Source organism: Tiliqua scincoides, chromosome 1 (genome assembly GCF_035046505.1).
Source record: "Tiliqua scincoides isolate rTilSci1 chromosome 1, rTilSci1.hap2, whole genome shotgun sequence".
NCBI lineage: Eukaryota > Metazoa > Chordata > Lepidosauria > Squamata > Scincidae > Tiliqua > Tiliqua scincoides.
The window spans coordinates 277,278,367-277,293,746 of NC_089821.1; the positions used below are offsets into that span (position 1 = coordinate 277,278,367).

Sequence of the window (15,380 nt, forward strand, 5' to 3'; positions counted from 1 at the left end):
AAGCATCATAATGCTTGATAAATGTGTTAGGTGAGCTCCAGCTGGCTGCCTTGAACATCATCTCCAAGGAGAGGTGAGCCCTGTACACTGCCGAGGTGGCTGCACGCCTGAGTGAGTGCATCATGATGCCCTTAGGGGGTTCCTTGTCCATGGTCTTGTAAGCCTGGCAATGGCCTCCCTCCCCCATCTCAATTGTAAAAATCCCTACGGGGGTTTAGAACAGCCTGCCTATGTAAACTGCCTTGGATTAAAGGAGAAATCTGACGACCAAAGAAAGGCGGTATATAAATACCTGTATAAATAAATAAAGTTGATTGATGCAAAGACCTGGGAATGAAGTTTCCACTCTGACTGCTCTAGCTCCTGGTTGCTCAGCCAGTATGCCATGGTGTTGTCCAGTGTGGGAATGTGTTCCGCTCTGATGGAGCCAGTGTTCCTCTCTGCCCATCGAAACAGCCTGAGTGCCTCTCTCTGAAGTTAGGGTGACTTGGTGCCCTCCTGGCAATTGACGTGTGCCCTTGCGGACATGTTGTCAGTGTAGAACAGGATGTCCCTATACCGGATCTGCTGTAAGAAGGTCTTCAGGGCCAGAAAGATGGTCCTCGGCTCAAGAAAGTTGATGGTCTCCTTTGTCTCACTTGTGGACCAATGTCCCTAAGCCACCAAGACATCAATGTGCGCTTCCCAACCTAGCAGGCTTGCATCTGTGAACAGAATAGTCCAGTTGTGCATCTGGGTAGGGGACTCCTGATCCAGTCTGCATGGCTGCATCCACCAGTGGAGGTCTGCAACAGAGAATGGGTCCCGCTTGCCACACCTGCTCCTTTGACTGGAGATGAAATTCTGAAAGGGGAGCAGCAAGTGTTGCAGGGACCAGCTCAAGACCTGGCCCAGGGAATAATGTCCTGGCCAGATGTCAGCATACCCAGGAGACAAGCCAGGGACAGGACATCTGGTCTGGAGACTGGAGAGTCGAGGAGAAGAAGAATGGCTATCTTGGTCTGGCGTTCCTGTGACAGGAAGACCTTGTTCTGGCATGTGTCAATGATGGCTCCCAGGTGCTCTATGTCTGCGAGGGCATTAGTTGGCTCTTGTCCATGTTCACCAGGAACGTGTAGTGTCTGAGGCACTGGATGGTCAGTTGCAGGTGCAGGGCTCCGAGCTCTGGTGATCTTACTCTCAGGAGGATATCATCCAGGTACAGGAAGGCAGCGATGCCCCTTGCACAGAGATGGGCCATCAGGACAATTACAACCTTCATGAACACTCTTGGCACTGACAATAACCTGAAAGGAACAGCACGGTACTAGTAGTGATCATCCTGGTAGCAGAACCAGAGGAACCAGTAATGGGCTAGGAGAACCAGCACGTGAAGGTATGCTTCCTGGAGTTCCAGTGAGGCCAGGTAGCTGTGCCTCCTGATAGCCAGGAGGATGGAGTGTAGGGTCTCCATCTTGAACCTTTGGTGCCACATCCATTGGTTGAGCCACTTCAGGCCCAGGAAGGCTCTGGTGTCGCCGGACTTCTTGGGCACCATGAAGAGGTGTGAGTATGCTCTGGAACCCCTCTGGTCCATCAGAATCTGTTCTATGGCACCAACCTGGAGGAGGTGCTAGATAGCCCTGAGGATCTTGGTGTGCTTCAGTGTGCACTTGGGCCTGCGCACCTGGATGAACTGGTCTCAAAGGATGGCATGGAGTTCCAAAGAGTATTCAACTCACACAGTGTCCCAGACCCATCTGTTCATGGTGATCAGGCCCCATCTGTCAGTGAAGAGTTGCAGTCTTCTTCCTATGGACCTGAACAAGGATGGCCAGGCATCATTGTGGTTTGTGCCCCTTGGGGCTGACCCGCTGGGACTGCTGGCTGCATGGCTTGAAGGCCAGCTTGCAAGAATGCCAAACTGGTCTCTGTCCTCTGATGGGGTCTCTGGTATGCTGCCTTGTGGGAAGCAAAGACTGAGGCTGGGACCTGTGAGAAGTCCTTGCAGGTCTGTCCCTAGTGGATAGGACTTTCTTCTTTCTCTGAGACTAGACCAGGAGGGGGTCTAGGGTTGGAGCCCTGTTGACCTGGTTCGTTCTCTTCCTCGCTCCCTCCCCGAGATCTCTCCCTCCTCCACAGAGGAGGCATGGGAGCCCTCCTCCTCTAAAACCTGCTCCAAACCACTTGGTACATGCTCAGAGGTAACGCTATGCCCACTGGAGGTCTTCTGCTTCTTGGGGGGCTGGGGCACATCCTCTTCCTCAAGTGGGGTGGCTGGGGGCTCAGAGAGAGGCTGAGCTGGCAGAGGGGGACCCCCCCTGACTTCTGGAGTGACTCTAGGGCAGCCGTGAGGTTGACTGAAACATGGCCTGAACCATGTTCTTGATGATGTTGATAAGTGCCGCCCAGTCTATGGTGCTGAGCTCAGTGCAAGGGGCAGGGCTTTCACAGGCCCCCACACGGTTTGCCATGGAGGAGTCCATTGGGTAAAGGGGGAACTCACTGCTGGCCTGGAGGCAGAAGGTGCTTGGCCCAGCACTGCTGCCACCGATCCAAGGATCGGCCACCTGTGCTGGTCGGGCCCAAGATGGTGCGGCATGGCTGTTGCAGGAGTGAGGTGCTGTGCTGGAGCAGTGTACTGGTTTGCGCTGCTTCGCCCTGTTTCCAGTCCACTGGAGCAGATTGGGGGCTCCTAATCTGGATTTTTGCCTTGGGAGGGGGGAGGACAAGAGGCCTTCAGGTGTGCGCGCGCTGCTTCAAAATGGCTACCACAAGGCCTCGCAGGGGCAGGGAGGTGACCTTGGACCAGCTGATCCAAAAGGAAAAGTTGGGTGCCTGTGAGCCCAGAAGTGCTCTGGCAGGCAAGGCGGTCTCCTGGCTGTGAGGAAGAGACAAAAGGCTGAGCGAGGGTGAAAGAAAGGGGGAGCCTCTGCTCATCATCTCAGGGGGTCAGCAGGAGCTGACCCAGCTTCCAACCTGCTTCGCCAAAAGGCAAGGTCAGTCTGGGAAATCGAGACAGCCCCTCCTCTCAGGAAGACTTTCAACCTGACCTGCCTACCTGAGAGAGAAGAGCAGCTCAGATGCCAAGGACTGACCCTGCCGTGGAGATCCCACCAGAGAAAATCAATTTCTTAGCAACAGTGGCAACTTCCCTCCCAACTCAAACAGTAGTTTCAAGGGAAGGGGCATTTTCACTAGGAGCACTGACCCAATGTGGTCCAGATCCTGATCATATGGACGCAGCATGGCAGCTGCTGCTTACCCATGAAAACACAAGCAAGGGCTAGAGGTATTGCTTTCTGGTGAGTATAATAGGATTACAGCCTAAGGGCTAGTCCAGAACAATGCGCGCCAGCTCACTGCCTAATGGCATATTTGCAAACATTACCATTGGCCCAGGGTCAGAGCCTGCCCAGCACGAGCCCACGCTGGGTACAGCACCAGTTGGATGCCAGTGGTCTCCTGCCCAGCGCTCCACATGAAGTGCCAGGTGGCAGAGAGGTAAGCTGGAGCGGGGGGGGGGGGGAAGCAGGGAGGAAGCATTCCGGGGTGAGCAGAGGAAGTATGGGGGGGGGGAAGAGAGCAGGGCAGGAGGAGGATGGAACCAGAGGAACTCAGCTCAGCTGGATCCAGAGCCCCACGTTGGACCAAGGAGTCTTAATTCTGCACCGGCTAAATAGCTGATGCAGTCGAGTAGCCCCATTGCAGGGCTGCTTACCTTACTTGGAGAAAGGGGACAAATGTCATCTTCCCCAAGAAGGCATCGGGGGCCGGGCATGCTCAGGATGCCACGGTAGCCATTTTTGGCGCTGCTGCAGCCCTTCACGCAGGGCAGCTCAGGGTTGGGCTGTAAATCTTACTGAACACAATGGGTTTACTTCTGAGTAAAATAAATAACAGTTTTCAAACACCTCTGGATAGGGCCAATGGAATGGTAAATGTAATGTGTGGGTTGGCTCTTAGAAGAGGCAGTCCCAAGCATAGAAGAGGGAAGAGTGAATGCCTCTTTCAAGGCGCAGCTTGTCATCAGCGGTGTTTATAAATATGTTTAAGAATGCAAAGTTATATTGACTAAATGTTGTGGCCCTTCTTTATGCAACTGGACATCAATCCAACAAAAAGGTAGAATATAAATAAGTTAATGATTAGCAGTAATAATATTCATCAACTGTTAACAGCGTTAATATTTAATAGTAATTATTGTAATATTTCAGTTATGGAACTGAATTATCTATCTAAATTTTCTTGGGCTTCACATTTTATTTTGGGAATGCTGCAAGATACTGAACGTGACCTGTAGATGTGGGTATTTCCAATTTCTAAAATGTATTTATCATAATTTTGCAACAAAAATTGTGACCCTCCTAAGTTGGGCAGATCTGTATTTATCTGCTGGTTCTGAATAGCATGTTTTGCTTCTGTTCCTCAGGGATTTAAGTGTCAATAAAACTGTCAGTCATGGTGTCCTTTCCTTACCAGTCTCCGCTGGGGTTTGATCAAGGGTCGATTAATGCCATTCATCTTGTGGTACAGTCCGCAGGCATTGCACAGATAGTGGCCAGTGCCATCCCGCCGCCACAGTGGCGTGGACATGGCCCCACAGTTGACGCATTCCCGACCTTCACTGAAATCATCAAAAAACTCTGCAGAGCAAGGAAAAGGAGAAAGGAAAAGAAGAGGAAAACTTGTCAATGCATTTCAGCTGGACAATTCAAAGGATCCTAGGTGAACCCAATAGCCCTTGCCTGCCCCACCAGCAGGAGACCCAATCAGGGGTTCATTTAAATATGTGAAAAGGTGTGATCGAGGACATGCCTTCCAACCTTACCCTTGACCTCTATGTATCTAAGAGTCATGTATGCATGACGCATGAAGCACCTGACCACACAAAAGTGCCAGTACCTGTGGTGTTTTCCAGGAAGGACCCTGGCAAACAGAGCCTGGATCACATGCACAGATGCCTATGAGTGTTTGGCAATACGCATACCATCTCTGTGCCAAATTAAGTCTTGGATGCATTGCGCTTGGGGCAGTTAGCTTAACCCTGACTGCCCCCCCCATGTTAACATGACTACCTGAGCAGGACTAAGACCTACTGCATTCCCAATTGCACAGCTGCACAACCCATCACATCTGTTTCTAAAGCGGAGTGCCCATGTGCAAGAGATTCCAGTGGGCCCAAATGAGGGGCATTTATCAGCAGCAGTGATTCCCAAGCCTTGTAGGAAAAATCAGGGGACTGGCACAATCTTTTCCCTAGAAAAACTTTCCAAATGCCTGGACTCTAGTTAGTGCATGCCTCTACAAATACCACTGGATAAGAGGACAATCCACAGGTGCTAACAACTGTCAGTGAAGGCATTTTGGTAACCTATGGGGAGAGGATATATGCTTCTCTTCTGCTCCAACCAGACCTACTGCAAGGTTTTAAAAAATCCCTGCACAAAGAAAACAAGCATACAAGGAACTCAACTCAACTCTCTCCCCCCCTCTCCCTGACTTCCAGGGATTTTTTTTTTTTTAATGGAAGAGCATTCAGTTGCATGCACCCTCACCTTCAGTCTGAATTGGTACAGCCCAATTCAAGAAGTACTAATCAATCATCACCCAATTCCCAGTGTTTATGAGCAGAAGTGTATGAACATAAAACGGAAAAGCAGATTTAAAGAGCCTGATTCTAGACATGTTTACACAGAAGGGAATCTCACTTGCAAGAATGGCAATATCTCCCTGTTCGTTCTTGAAAGTGGCCGCTAGAGGGAGGCACCACCCTGTTCTATATTGAGCATGCCATAATTGGAGAGCTCTGCTTTCAATCAGCTTCCTAAGAGTATGTTATTGTGCATGCAGCATCTCTACGGAGCTGGGTCCAATTCGGACCATTCTATCCTCTCATGCTCACCCTCCTGACACAGAGATGCAACAAATTTCCTTTTCAAACAATCGCAAAGTCAACAGTTGAGATTAAATGGAGGTATGCATGCATAATTCAATTAGTTTTGCTATGTGCCCAATATGGCTTTTGGAATGCACCCAGGATTACTGGGACAAAGTAATGATAATAGCTGTTATGTTCTCTGAAGTCAAGCAGTTACTCAGACCAAAGTTCCTGCTGCCAGTGCAAACTGCATTGATCTGCTTCCTGTTCACAAATCTTTCCCCTCCTTACCATGCTCCCCAAGCATCCCCACCTTGATACCCAGAAGTGTGGGACATGGGTTTCATTTAGAGACTGCAAAAGCATGGTAAAGGTTGTGGATGTTTTTGTCACACAGAGAGGGCAGACCCAAGACTGCATCAGGCAGCAATCTGGGTCATGCCACTCACGGATACGATATCCGTGAGTTTGTCTGATTCTCTGCTAAAGCCACCTAAGCTAGTGGCTGTTGCTGCCTGTTCGGATGCAACAAATCCCACAGGTTACTTCTACAGGAAGTGTTGGCCAGAGGCATAGCTAAGGAAGTGCAGGGGGTAGCAGCTGAACCAGGCAACAAGCTTTAGGGGGGCAACAAATGGAGCTTGACACTAGTGGCCAAAATTGTGAAAGTCTTGGTATGTACAAATAATACCATGTTATATATCATTTGAAAGGTCATTTAATGCAGAATGCAATGAAGCAAACCTCATTTGAATATCTGTATTCCATCAAATGTTATGGCCAATTAACCAGAAAACAAAACACAACTGCCTTAAGGAACAAAAAGTGAATTTCTTTAACTCAAAACTGACCTATGAGACTGATTGTTCTGAAAGCCAATGAGATGCTATTATGATATAGCATGGAACCAATAAGGTGTTAATATGAGTCAGCTCTCATTCTCATGTATCATAATACAGCTGCTCCTGCTAATTTGTAGAGGCACTTTCGAAATTTACATTTTTACGTTTACCTCTTACATTTACCAGGGAGAGAATAACCATCATTCTTCACCCAATCACAGTGTCTCTAACCAATAAGAGGCACTTTTTTAAAAGCCTGGGTGTGATGTCACTTCCGGTTGTGACATCACTTCCAGGGCATCATTTTGAGCTCTGCACCAGGCTACATGTTCATTAGCTACGCCACTGGTGTCATCTTTTGTCTGGCCTCAAGTCTGTGGTCAGATTCAGAGCCCAATCCTAGGCATGTCTATGCAGAAGTAAGTCCCATTATAGTCAGCAGGGCTTTCTCCCAGGTAGTTATGAATAGGACTGCAGGCCCAATCCTATCCCATTTTCCAATGCTTGTGCAGCTGTGCCAATGGGGCGTGCACTGCATCCTGTTGTGGGGAGGCAGTCACAGACCTCCTCAAGGTTTGGGACCAATTGTTCCCTTACCTCAGGGCTGCATTGCTGCTGCACCGGTGCTGCAAAGTTGGATAGGATTGGGCCCTGCAGCCTCAGCCACACAAGTCACATACATGAAGGGCCAGTTCATGTGAATTTTCTGAAATATGAACAATCCACATGAATTACAAACTGGCAGAGAAGAGGATGGAGAAAGTTGTGGGCCAGGGACAGAGAGAGGAGGGAAGAGGGGTCCTTGCCAGCTGCTCTGTTCTGGATTTATGTATGGCACACAGTTGGGGCTGCCTGCGATGTTTCATGCAGGAAGTGAGTGCTGTGTGTTGGAAGAAGATGACAGAAGATACATCCAGGCCTTGGCTGATAAGCAGTGCATTTTTGTAAGCAACTCAGACTTTGCTGTGCCAGACAGAAGCTGAGACTAAAAGGGCTGGCCAAGCAGATGCTAGGAAGCTGCCCGAGGAATTTTCAAATAGGCCTTGGTTCTCAGAGATGCCAACGAATCCAGTACAATTGGCTACATGAGGGTACTGGAATAAGCTGGTTGTGTTTTTTGAGATAGCATTAATTGGGACTGCCCAAGTCATGGTCCACTGAGTGGAACACAGCCCACCAATCTTGTATGGGGTGCAACTGGGGCTGAGGTCTTTTTGTTGCCTGCCTCGCACTGCAACACAAGGGTTTGTCAAGCACCTGGCAGACCACTCTCCATAGCTGGGGGAGGGGGCTGTCTCCACCATGGTGGGTCACAAGTAGTACGGGGTCAAGTACAAGCATTCCTAGATGGGTAAAGGTTGCCACTTTTCAGTGGCAGTCACTGTGGTCTGTAACTTTAACAGCTTCATGTCATCCTTTACCAGGAGAAAAGCTTTTTCGGGCATAAAGAAAAGTGAGATAAATAAAGAAAACACAGAAATAAATAAGAAATATTAACAGCAGGCTGATTATAGAAATTGTGGCAATCTCGGTAGGTCTATGAACTTCCTAGGCCAGGGGTCTCCAAATTTTACGGCCAGAGGGCAACATCAAATATCTGGCACAGTGTCAAGGGCCAGAAAATTTTTTTTAAATATAAACTTCAAATAAATACCTTAGAGAAGAAACTTAGATGAATGAATAAATGAATGAATGGGCTCAAATTTCCAGGATTTCTCTAGGCACCAACAGAAATAAAGCACACACTTAAATGGACTCCCTTTTCCCCACCTCCCAAGCAACTTACTTAAATAAACAGGAGTAAATATCTCAGAACCAGCACATCACAGGAAACACCCAAAGCATGTTCTGAGAGCTGAGGAGGCCTCCCTGACACCCAGAAGGCCTTCTAAGGCCTTCAGAGGGCACAAAAAATTACTTACAATTTTTCAGGAAAATCAAGAAGTGATGTTTTTCAATCCTCAGAACACACTCTGATCATGACCAGAGCACAGCTCTGGTCGTGTTCGATCAAGTGGGCCACGGGGGACCAGAGGCCTGCTGAGGGCCAGATAGAGGCTCGCCAATGCGACCCTTGGCGAGCCTCTATCTGGCCCCTGGGCCAGGGTTTGAAGACCCCTGCCCTAGGCCATTGCCCTCAGTCCCCTCATCTTCAGCAGGGAGGCAACTCTTTTGGCCCACCTCATGGCATTGTTTTCAGAATTACCGAGAGCCATTATACACCTAGTGCTGAAGGAGGAGGCTGGGTGGTCAGTGCACACATTTGTTCACCTTGGATGTTAGCTCACCATTGAGAACAGAACACCTGAATAGGGCTGTAGCCCTAACCTTGATTTATGCTTCTGGCAGCTCTAAATCCAATGATTATGAGGACCCTTGACACTGATTCTTTCCCGTTTGCATCCCAACTGCTTGGAAAGGAAATGCTTAATCAGGCAGCCAAAGGTCTGAACAGCTCCTGCTTGGAGTCAGAACAATGGGCCACGACAGGCAGCCACATCCCGTTCATGAAAGATGGATGGGTTTCTCCTAATGCCTTCTGAACGGCCCCTCTGCCACACAGGCAGGAGGCTGTCGCTCTTTCTCCAAATGCAGCAGTGCCAGTGGCAAGACAGTCTGAGGGTAAACTTGTCCCATTTTGAGGGGGCATGTGTGCAGGCCCTTGTTATTCGTGTGTGTGCGCATACATGTGTGGTACTCTCAAGTGGAGTTGGCCATTATAAACATTCTAACAGCAGTTTAACAAAAGAGGGCAAAGTGATTCAGTGCACAAAAATACACAATGGAATCTCAACACTGCCTGAATCTCCTGTGATTCCCATCAATTAGGCATAACAAAGTCACATGCACTGTGGCCAATTTTTCAGAATTTCCTTTTTGCCTGGCTGGGTATGGAGAGGGGCACTTGAGCTTCTCCCCTAGAAAACTTCACAGGACATTGCCCAATTCTTCCAAGCTTTTGCAGAAATACAACCCTTCCCCTCACCAAAACCTGTTTCACAGCCTGGTCATTTCTCTCCTTTACTGCAATTCTTTCTCCTCTCTGCTGTCCTGTTGGCTCACAACAGCCCCCGCACCTCCATCCCAGTGCCCTGTCAAGAGTCCTGCTGCTCCTTCTCCATTGCTGACCCTCCTGTGGCTGGAACTAACTCCCTGATCACCTGAGGGACACCCCCTCTCTGACTTTCTTCTCATCCCTCCTCTGTTAAACCTTTAGCACTACCCTCTGACTGCTTTGTGGACATGCAGAGATTTGGGAACCGGTTTCCCTGGAGATTTTGCAAGGAAGATTGGACAGGCACCTGTCTGACATACCCAGATAAAATAAGATAGAACTAGGAGAGGCTCCCTAAGCAGTCCCGCTGGGGCTTTCTCTTAAATTCCACTGTGTGGTTTAAATCTTGCCTTGACTGTGACCTTTCTAGGTGGTCTTAGGGAAGCCAAGGCAAGATTTTAAAAACACAGTGCAATTTAAGAGAATCTAGGTCAGGGGTGTCAAACTCATGATTGCCCGATCTCATCTGATCTCGGAAGCTAAGCAGGGTCAGGCCTGGTTAGTACTTGGATGGGAGACTGCCTGGGAATACTGGGTGCTGTGGGCTTATACCATAGTCTTTCGAGACTGAAGGTTGCCAACGCCAGCTGAGACTGAACCAATGGGCATTTGGTGGGCCGCTGTGAGATACAGGAAGCTGGACTAGATGGGCCTATGGCCTGATCCAGTGGGGCTGTTCTTATGTTCTTAATGCCAGCTGAGGGCCAGAAGTGATGTCATTATGCAGGAAATGATGTCATTAAACTGGTCATAACCAAAAATAAGCACTTTTTCTCACTTAGGAACTCATTAGCAGCAAATGACAGAAGAGAAAATTCACAAATCTTTATCAGATTTCAAGATATAGGACAGCCCAATTTTTATGTGGGCTGCCCTTGCAGCAGTGACATCTCAGCAGCTGAGAGCCTGAGGGCCGGATAAAAAGCTTCCACGGGCCGCATCCGGCTCCTAGGCCTTATGTTTGACACCCCTGGTCTAGGTAGTCTTAGGGAAGCCACAGTTTTGCAGTCTCACCTGCCAACTTGCAACATTATCCCCTGCTAATTGGGTAAGAGGCACTTTTCAAGTGGGTGCTCCTTTTTTTAGCAGGGGGAGAGTAACTGGCCCATCTCACCCCAGCAGTGTCTGTTCTAGTGGCTGTCTGCTGGTGTTCTTTTGCATCTTTTTAGATTGTGAGCCCTTTTGGGACAGGGAGCCATTTAGTTATTTGATTTTTCTCTGGTTAGTCTTTTATAGAGACTCAAATAACAGAGAAATATCTGTATAAGATCTACTAGCAAATTCATTTATGTAATTAATATGTAATGAATGCAGTAGTAGTCACTTTGCTTTTTTAAAGGCATTTTTCCTGTGTTGCTCTTACAGGCTTTTGCAAGGATTAGTGAGATAACATATGGTAAATACTGTGAACACTCTAAAGTACTATATCAATACTATACCACCCCTAGCTGAATTTGAAAAGGACATAGGGGAAAGGACCCAGGTTATCTGTTCATCAGTTCCCCTTCTCCTGGCAGTGATCCCTCTTTTTCTCAGAAATACTCCTGGAAACAACACCATATGATGGTACACCACCATCCCCCAGAGGAATTCTGGGGGGGGGGGATTGGCAGCCACCCAGGTGGCCATTTCTGAGAAGCCTGCCAATGCTGCCCCCATCAACAAGTTCCTCCTATCATCTTCTGCCCCCTCTCTTGCCTGCCCTACCCCATTCTTGCCAACATCAGCTGGGGGCAGTGAAAATGGGGCCATTTAGAGCTGCCTGCCTTCCTTCCTTTTATCACTCCCAACTCCTTTCATCTCCAGCCTCTTCTCCTATTTGCCATGGCAATGGGTTTTCAGTCATCCTAGTGCTCTGTTTACAGACAATGGGAAATTTAATATCAACATTGCTAGGGCTTGAAAAGTGGCTTGTCAGTTTGGAGAAGCACCCTGGCCGAGGAGGAGCCACGCTTTGGGCCCTGGTGAGGCACTTAGAGGCTCTAAACTGAGCTTAAGAGAGGAGCCACTCCTCCCGACCAGCTCCAAGAAACTGGGTTTCCTAAAACAATTTGTTATGATAAGAGAGACTGAGCCGAATACTCATGGTGGCCTTGATAAATAAATTGGAGGGCCGAGCTGCAAAGGTGAATGTCAAGCACAGCCCACTGGGGAGGAAAAGGAAAGGAAAAACAAGCCAAGGCCATTCCCTAGCAGAGCAGGAGCCGGCGGGTAAGGCAGAAGATGTCCTCACACCTGCTGCTTCAGCAACTGCCTAGCTCTTCATCGGGCCTGTCAACCAGTTCACTTGTTTGTGGGTTGTGTTTAAATAAAAATGCAATTTAAATGATACATAAAGGTCCCACAGGGTGTTAATGACAGAGCATCCTAGGGGTCTGGGAAGCTGCCCTATGGAATCTAGCCCCTTGCCTTTCTGGTGGAGGAGGGAGCAAGGCGAGAAGGCAAGGGCCAGATTGCTGTGCTCTGGTAATTGGAATGCAATAGTTTTCCCCCTCCCTCTGCTTGGGCTCTTTAGGCCAAAGAGGAAGAGTGGAATGCACAGGGAGCAACCCCAGCATGCTCTGCATTTCTGTACTTTGTTTACAGAGAGTGGTGACTCTTGCTCCTCCTCATTCTGACTTACATAAAAACCAACTTACATCAAGGTATCCAGGATGGAACCCTTACATAGGTCAGAGAGTGCCTGTATACTCATGGAGGACAAGTCTATCAGTGGCTATCAGCCATGGCACATCCTTCTGAGTAACAGGCAACGGCCTTTACCTTATATGCCCTGTTTGAGAGTTTGCAGAGGAATCTAGCTGGCCGCTATTGGTTAGATAATGCTAGAATAGATGAACCTTGGCCTGATCCAGCCAAGGCCCTTCTGACTTTCAGAATGCACCCAGATGTTCATCCTCTTTGTTCATTACCAGGATTAAAATTTCTACTTTACTGTTCTGCAGAACTAAGTGCCAACACCTGCCAGAGATAGCCCCGTGTGCTTTCCTTCTCCCGTTGACACATTTGTGTTGGAAATATGTCAAACCCAGTCTCTGCAACGGATGATTAATTTGGTCTGTTAGAGAGGTGGAGAAAGGAGCCTACGGGCTGTGATCTGGTTTTAGCATTAAAAATCTCATGTGGATTTTAATCACCCCTTAAGGCACGCAAGTGCAGGGTTCAGTAATCGTAGCTCGGTCACTCTACAGCACTTATCCAACACTTTCGAAAAGACAGAAATTCCCATTTTTAAAGAGAAATGTCACCAGTCAGTGACAAATGATTGCAATTTTATTTGATTGTTCACTCATATCAACACAACAGCCCTGTTCATACAACCCCCTGATGCACATTCAACATGAGGAGGGAGAAAGCTGCCATCCCCTGACAACTGTATGTGAGGGTTGAAAGGGACACCTTTGTGCACAGAGCCGGGCAAATATAGGCAGTAGGCATGGATGTCTTGGTGGAACTGGTGGGTATGTTCTGCTTCCCCCTTTATTTTCTGAGTGTACACATTGAGCAGGGGCTGGATGAACAGGGCTGTCCTTATATGACATAGCAGAGCTATAACTGTGGGAAAGATTCTGCATCTCAAATTCATCATTTGAGGTTGCATTTAAGGATGATTAGCCATGAAATAATTTTCAGGATTTCTCACCTCGTGGTGAGATTTCCATGAAACAATGGATTACACTCACACTTATTTCCTTAATTTCCTCATTTCCATAACCTCCCTACAAAAGCCAATGCTGAACCAGTCCCATGCAACTAGTCTTGCATGCTCACAGCATGTGCACGTATTGGTCCATCCCCACATTTCTGGGGAAATAAACAACTGGTAGTATAAAAGCATAGATCAGCAGCTAAATCAAGTCATTAGCCAGAGTTACAGATTAAACCATAAGCATTCCTCACTAAGCTTTGAAGAGTCAGAAGGAAGAGACCAGGTAGGCCTCTTAGGGGAAGGATTTTAAAAGACTGAATGTCCCAACTAAGAATTTGTCCACTAATGGCACTTCGGGTGGAGGCACTTCAGGTGGAGGAGCAGAACTTAATATTTCCAGGTCCATCCTGCAGAGAGCAATGGGGCCTACAGATGACATTAGTGACACACAGGCATTCAAAAATCCCAAGACTGACTTTCAAATCAGGAGATCTTCAAAAGAAATGCATTTGAATTTCTAAGTCAATAGGTTTCACTTTGTTTGTTCAGTTGTATGGAGTGGAAAATAGACGGTAGCTGTGATTCCCTACCTAATGGCAGGGCTTTAAGGGCTGAGGCTTTTGAGTGCAGAGACCAAAGTCTGAAAATGTCGAATGACAGCATTTCAAAGGAGCATTGATCAAATCAATTGCTTCTAGGCCTCTACAAAGCTTTTCTGCCAGATCCCCACAAAGCTGCGGGGGAGGGCAAAGACTATGGTCTGGAGGCTTCCATGGTTGAAGTTTAACTAAAAACATCCAATGAGCCGCCTTGGGCTGCAAGACAGAGCCTTCATCAATGGCCCTGGCCCAGGACCAGGGTGCTACTGAGGAGTGGGCAGGGTCCCAGGCCAGAGTGCATTGATAACAATCCTTCTGTAAGGATCTAGAGTCTTTGTATGTAAAACAAACAGAATTGCCTTCCCAGGGGATTTGGCTTTGATGGTCTTATCAGGAATAGTTAACATATTTAGGCCTGCCTGTCACACGCACACCTAGTCCACTGACCACTGGATGTTCACACTCATTGGGGAATATCTCCTAGGAATCTTGGACATTTTTGCACCTGGTTGGTGACACCAGTCCCATCCACAAGCACCTCAAAACTCACAGCTGAATAATAACTTGGACTCTATATCCAATTAAAGAAATCTTTGTCCATTCCTGCTATGGACACGAGTTGCTGATGAGTCACCGTAATTAAATTTGCACATGAGATGTTGCACATCTCTCCAGTGCCAGCGCCAGCAGGGGTGCAAGTCAGCCAAGAGACTCAGACCCCTGCTGTGCCGAATACTCTGGTCTCCGAGTAAGAGTGTCTCCCAAAGGTCTCTGTGGCATCATAGGGGGCACTCCCATTGGCCAAAGGGAACGGTGGGAGGGGCTATAAACTTTTGATTGCCTACCAGGGGCAAACTGAATGTGCCTGGGGGGGCCATACAGGGCTTTGCTCCAGGGCCCCCAGCAACCTGGTGTCAGCATTGTCTGATTTTATAAGGACTTATATACTTAAGCTGCTGCCCAAATAATTGGGGATTAGAGGGTCCATTGCAAATGTGCAGGAATTCCTTGGCTGTGAGAGTCCAACTGGAAAAAGCAAAAAGTTTCCCCTTGCAAATGGGAATCTTCATTCATCCCTGGGATGCCACAGACTTTGAGCAGGCCCCTCAGACTCAATCTTTTTATTTGTAAAATGGGCACACTCATGACCTACGTCACATTAGTGATACACACACCTGATGTAACGGTAGCAAAGTTCTGTCTGCTACAAACATTATAAAAACCATTTGCAATACTGTAGTGCTAGTGCAAGGATAGAACTAAGTGCCCATCCTAAGGCTTCTATGCACTACTTTCCGTGTAGAGTTATTCTTTCAACTCATACTCTAAGAGTCTAACCTTAAGACAAGAAATAAAAAAATAAATAGCATCCTGT

The 15,380-nt window shown here is 47.9% G+C and overlaps 1 protein-coding gene across 3 annotated transcripts in view; it reads right to left on the reverse strand.

The window, feature by feature from the left end:
• The window catches only part of GATA4 (GATA binding protein 4), a 46,625-nt gene that overhangs the window by 9,366 nt on the left and 21,879 nt on the right, over positions 1-15,380 (reverse strand). For all 3 annotated transcript variants that reach the window (XM_066626420.1, XM_066626428.1, XM_066626436.1), the window contains one exon: positions 4,459-4,625. In XM_066626420.1, coding sequence (XP_066482517.1) covers positions 4,459-4,625 — 167 coding nt within the window. The remainder of the gene's footprint in view (positions 1-4,458; positions 4,626-15,380) is intronic.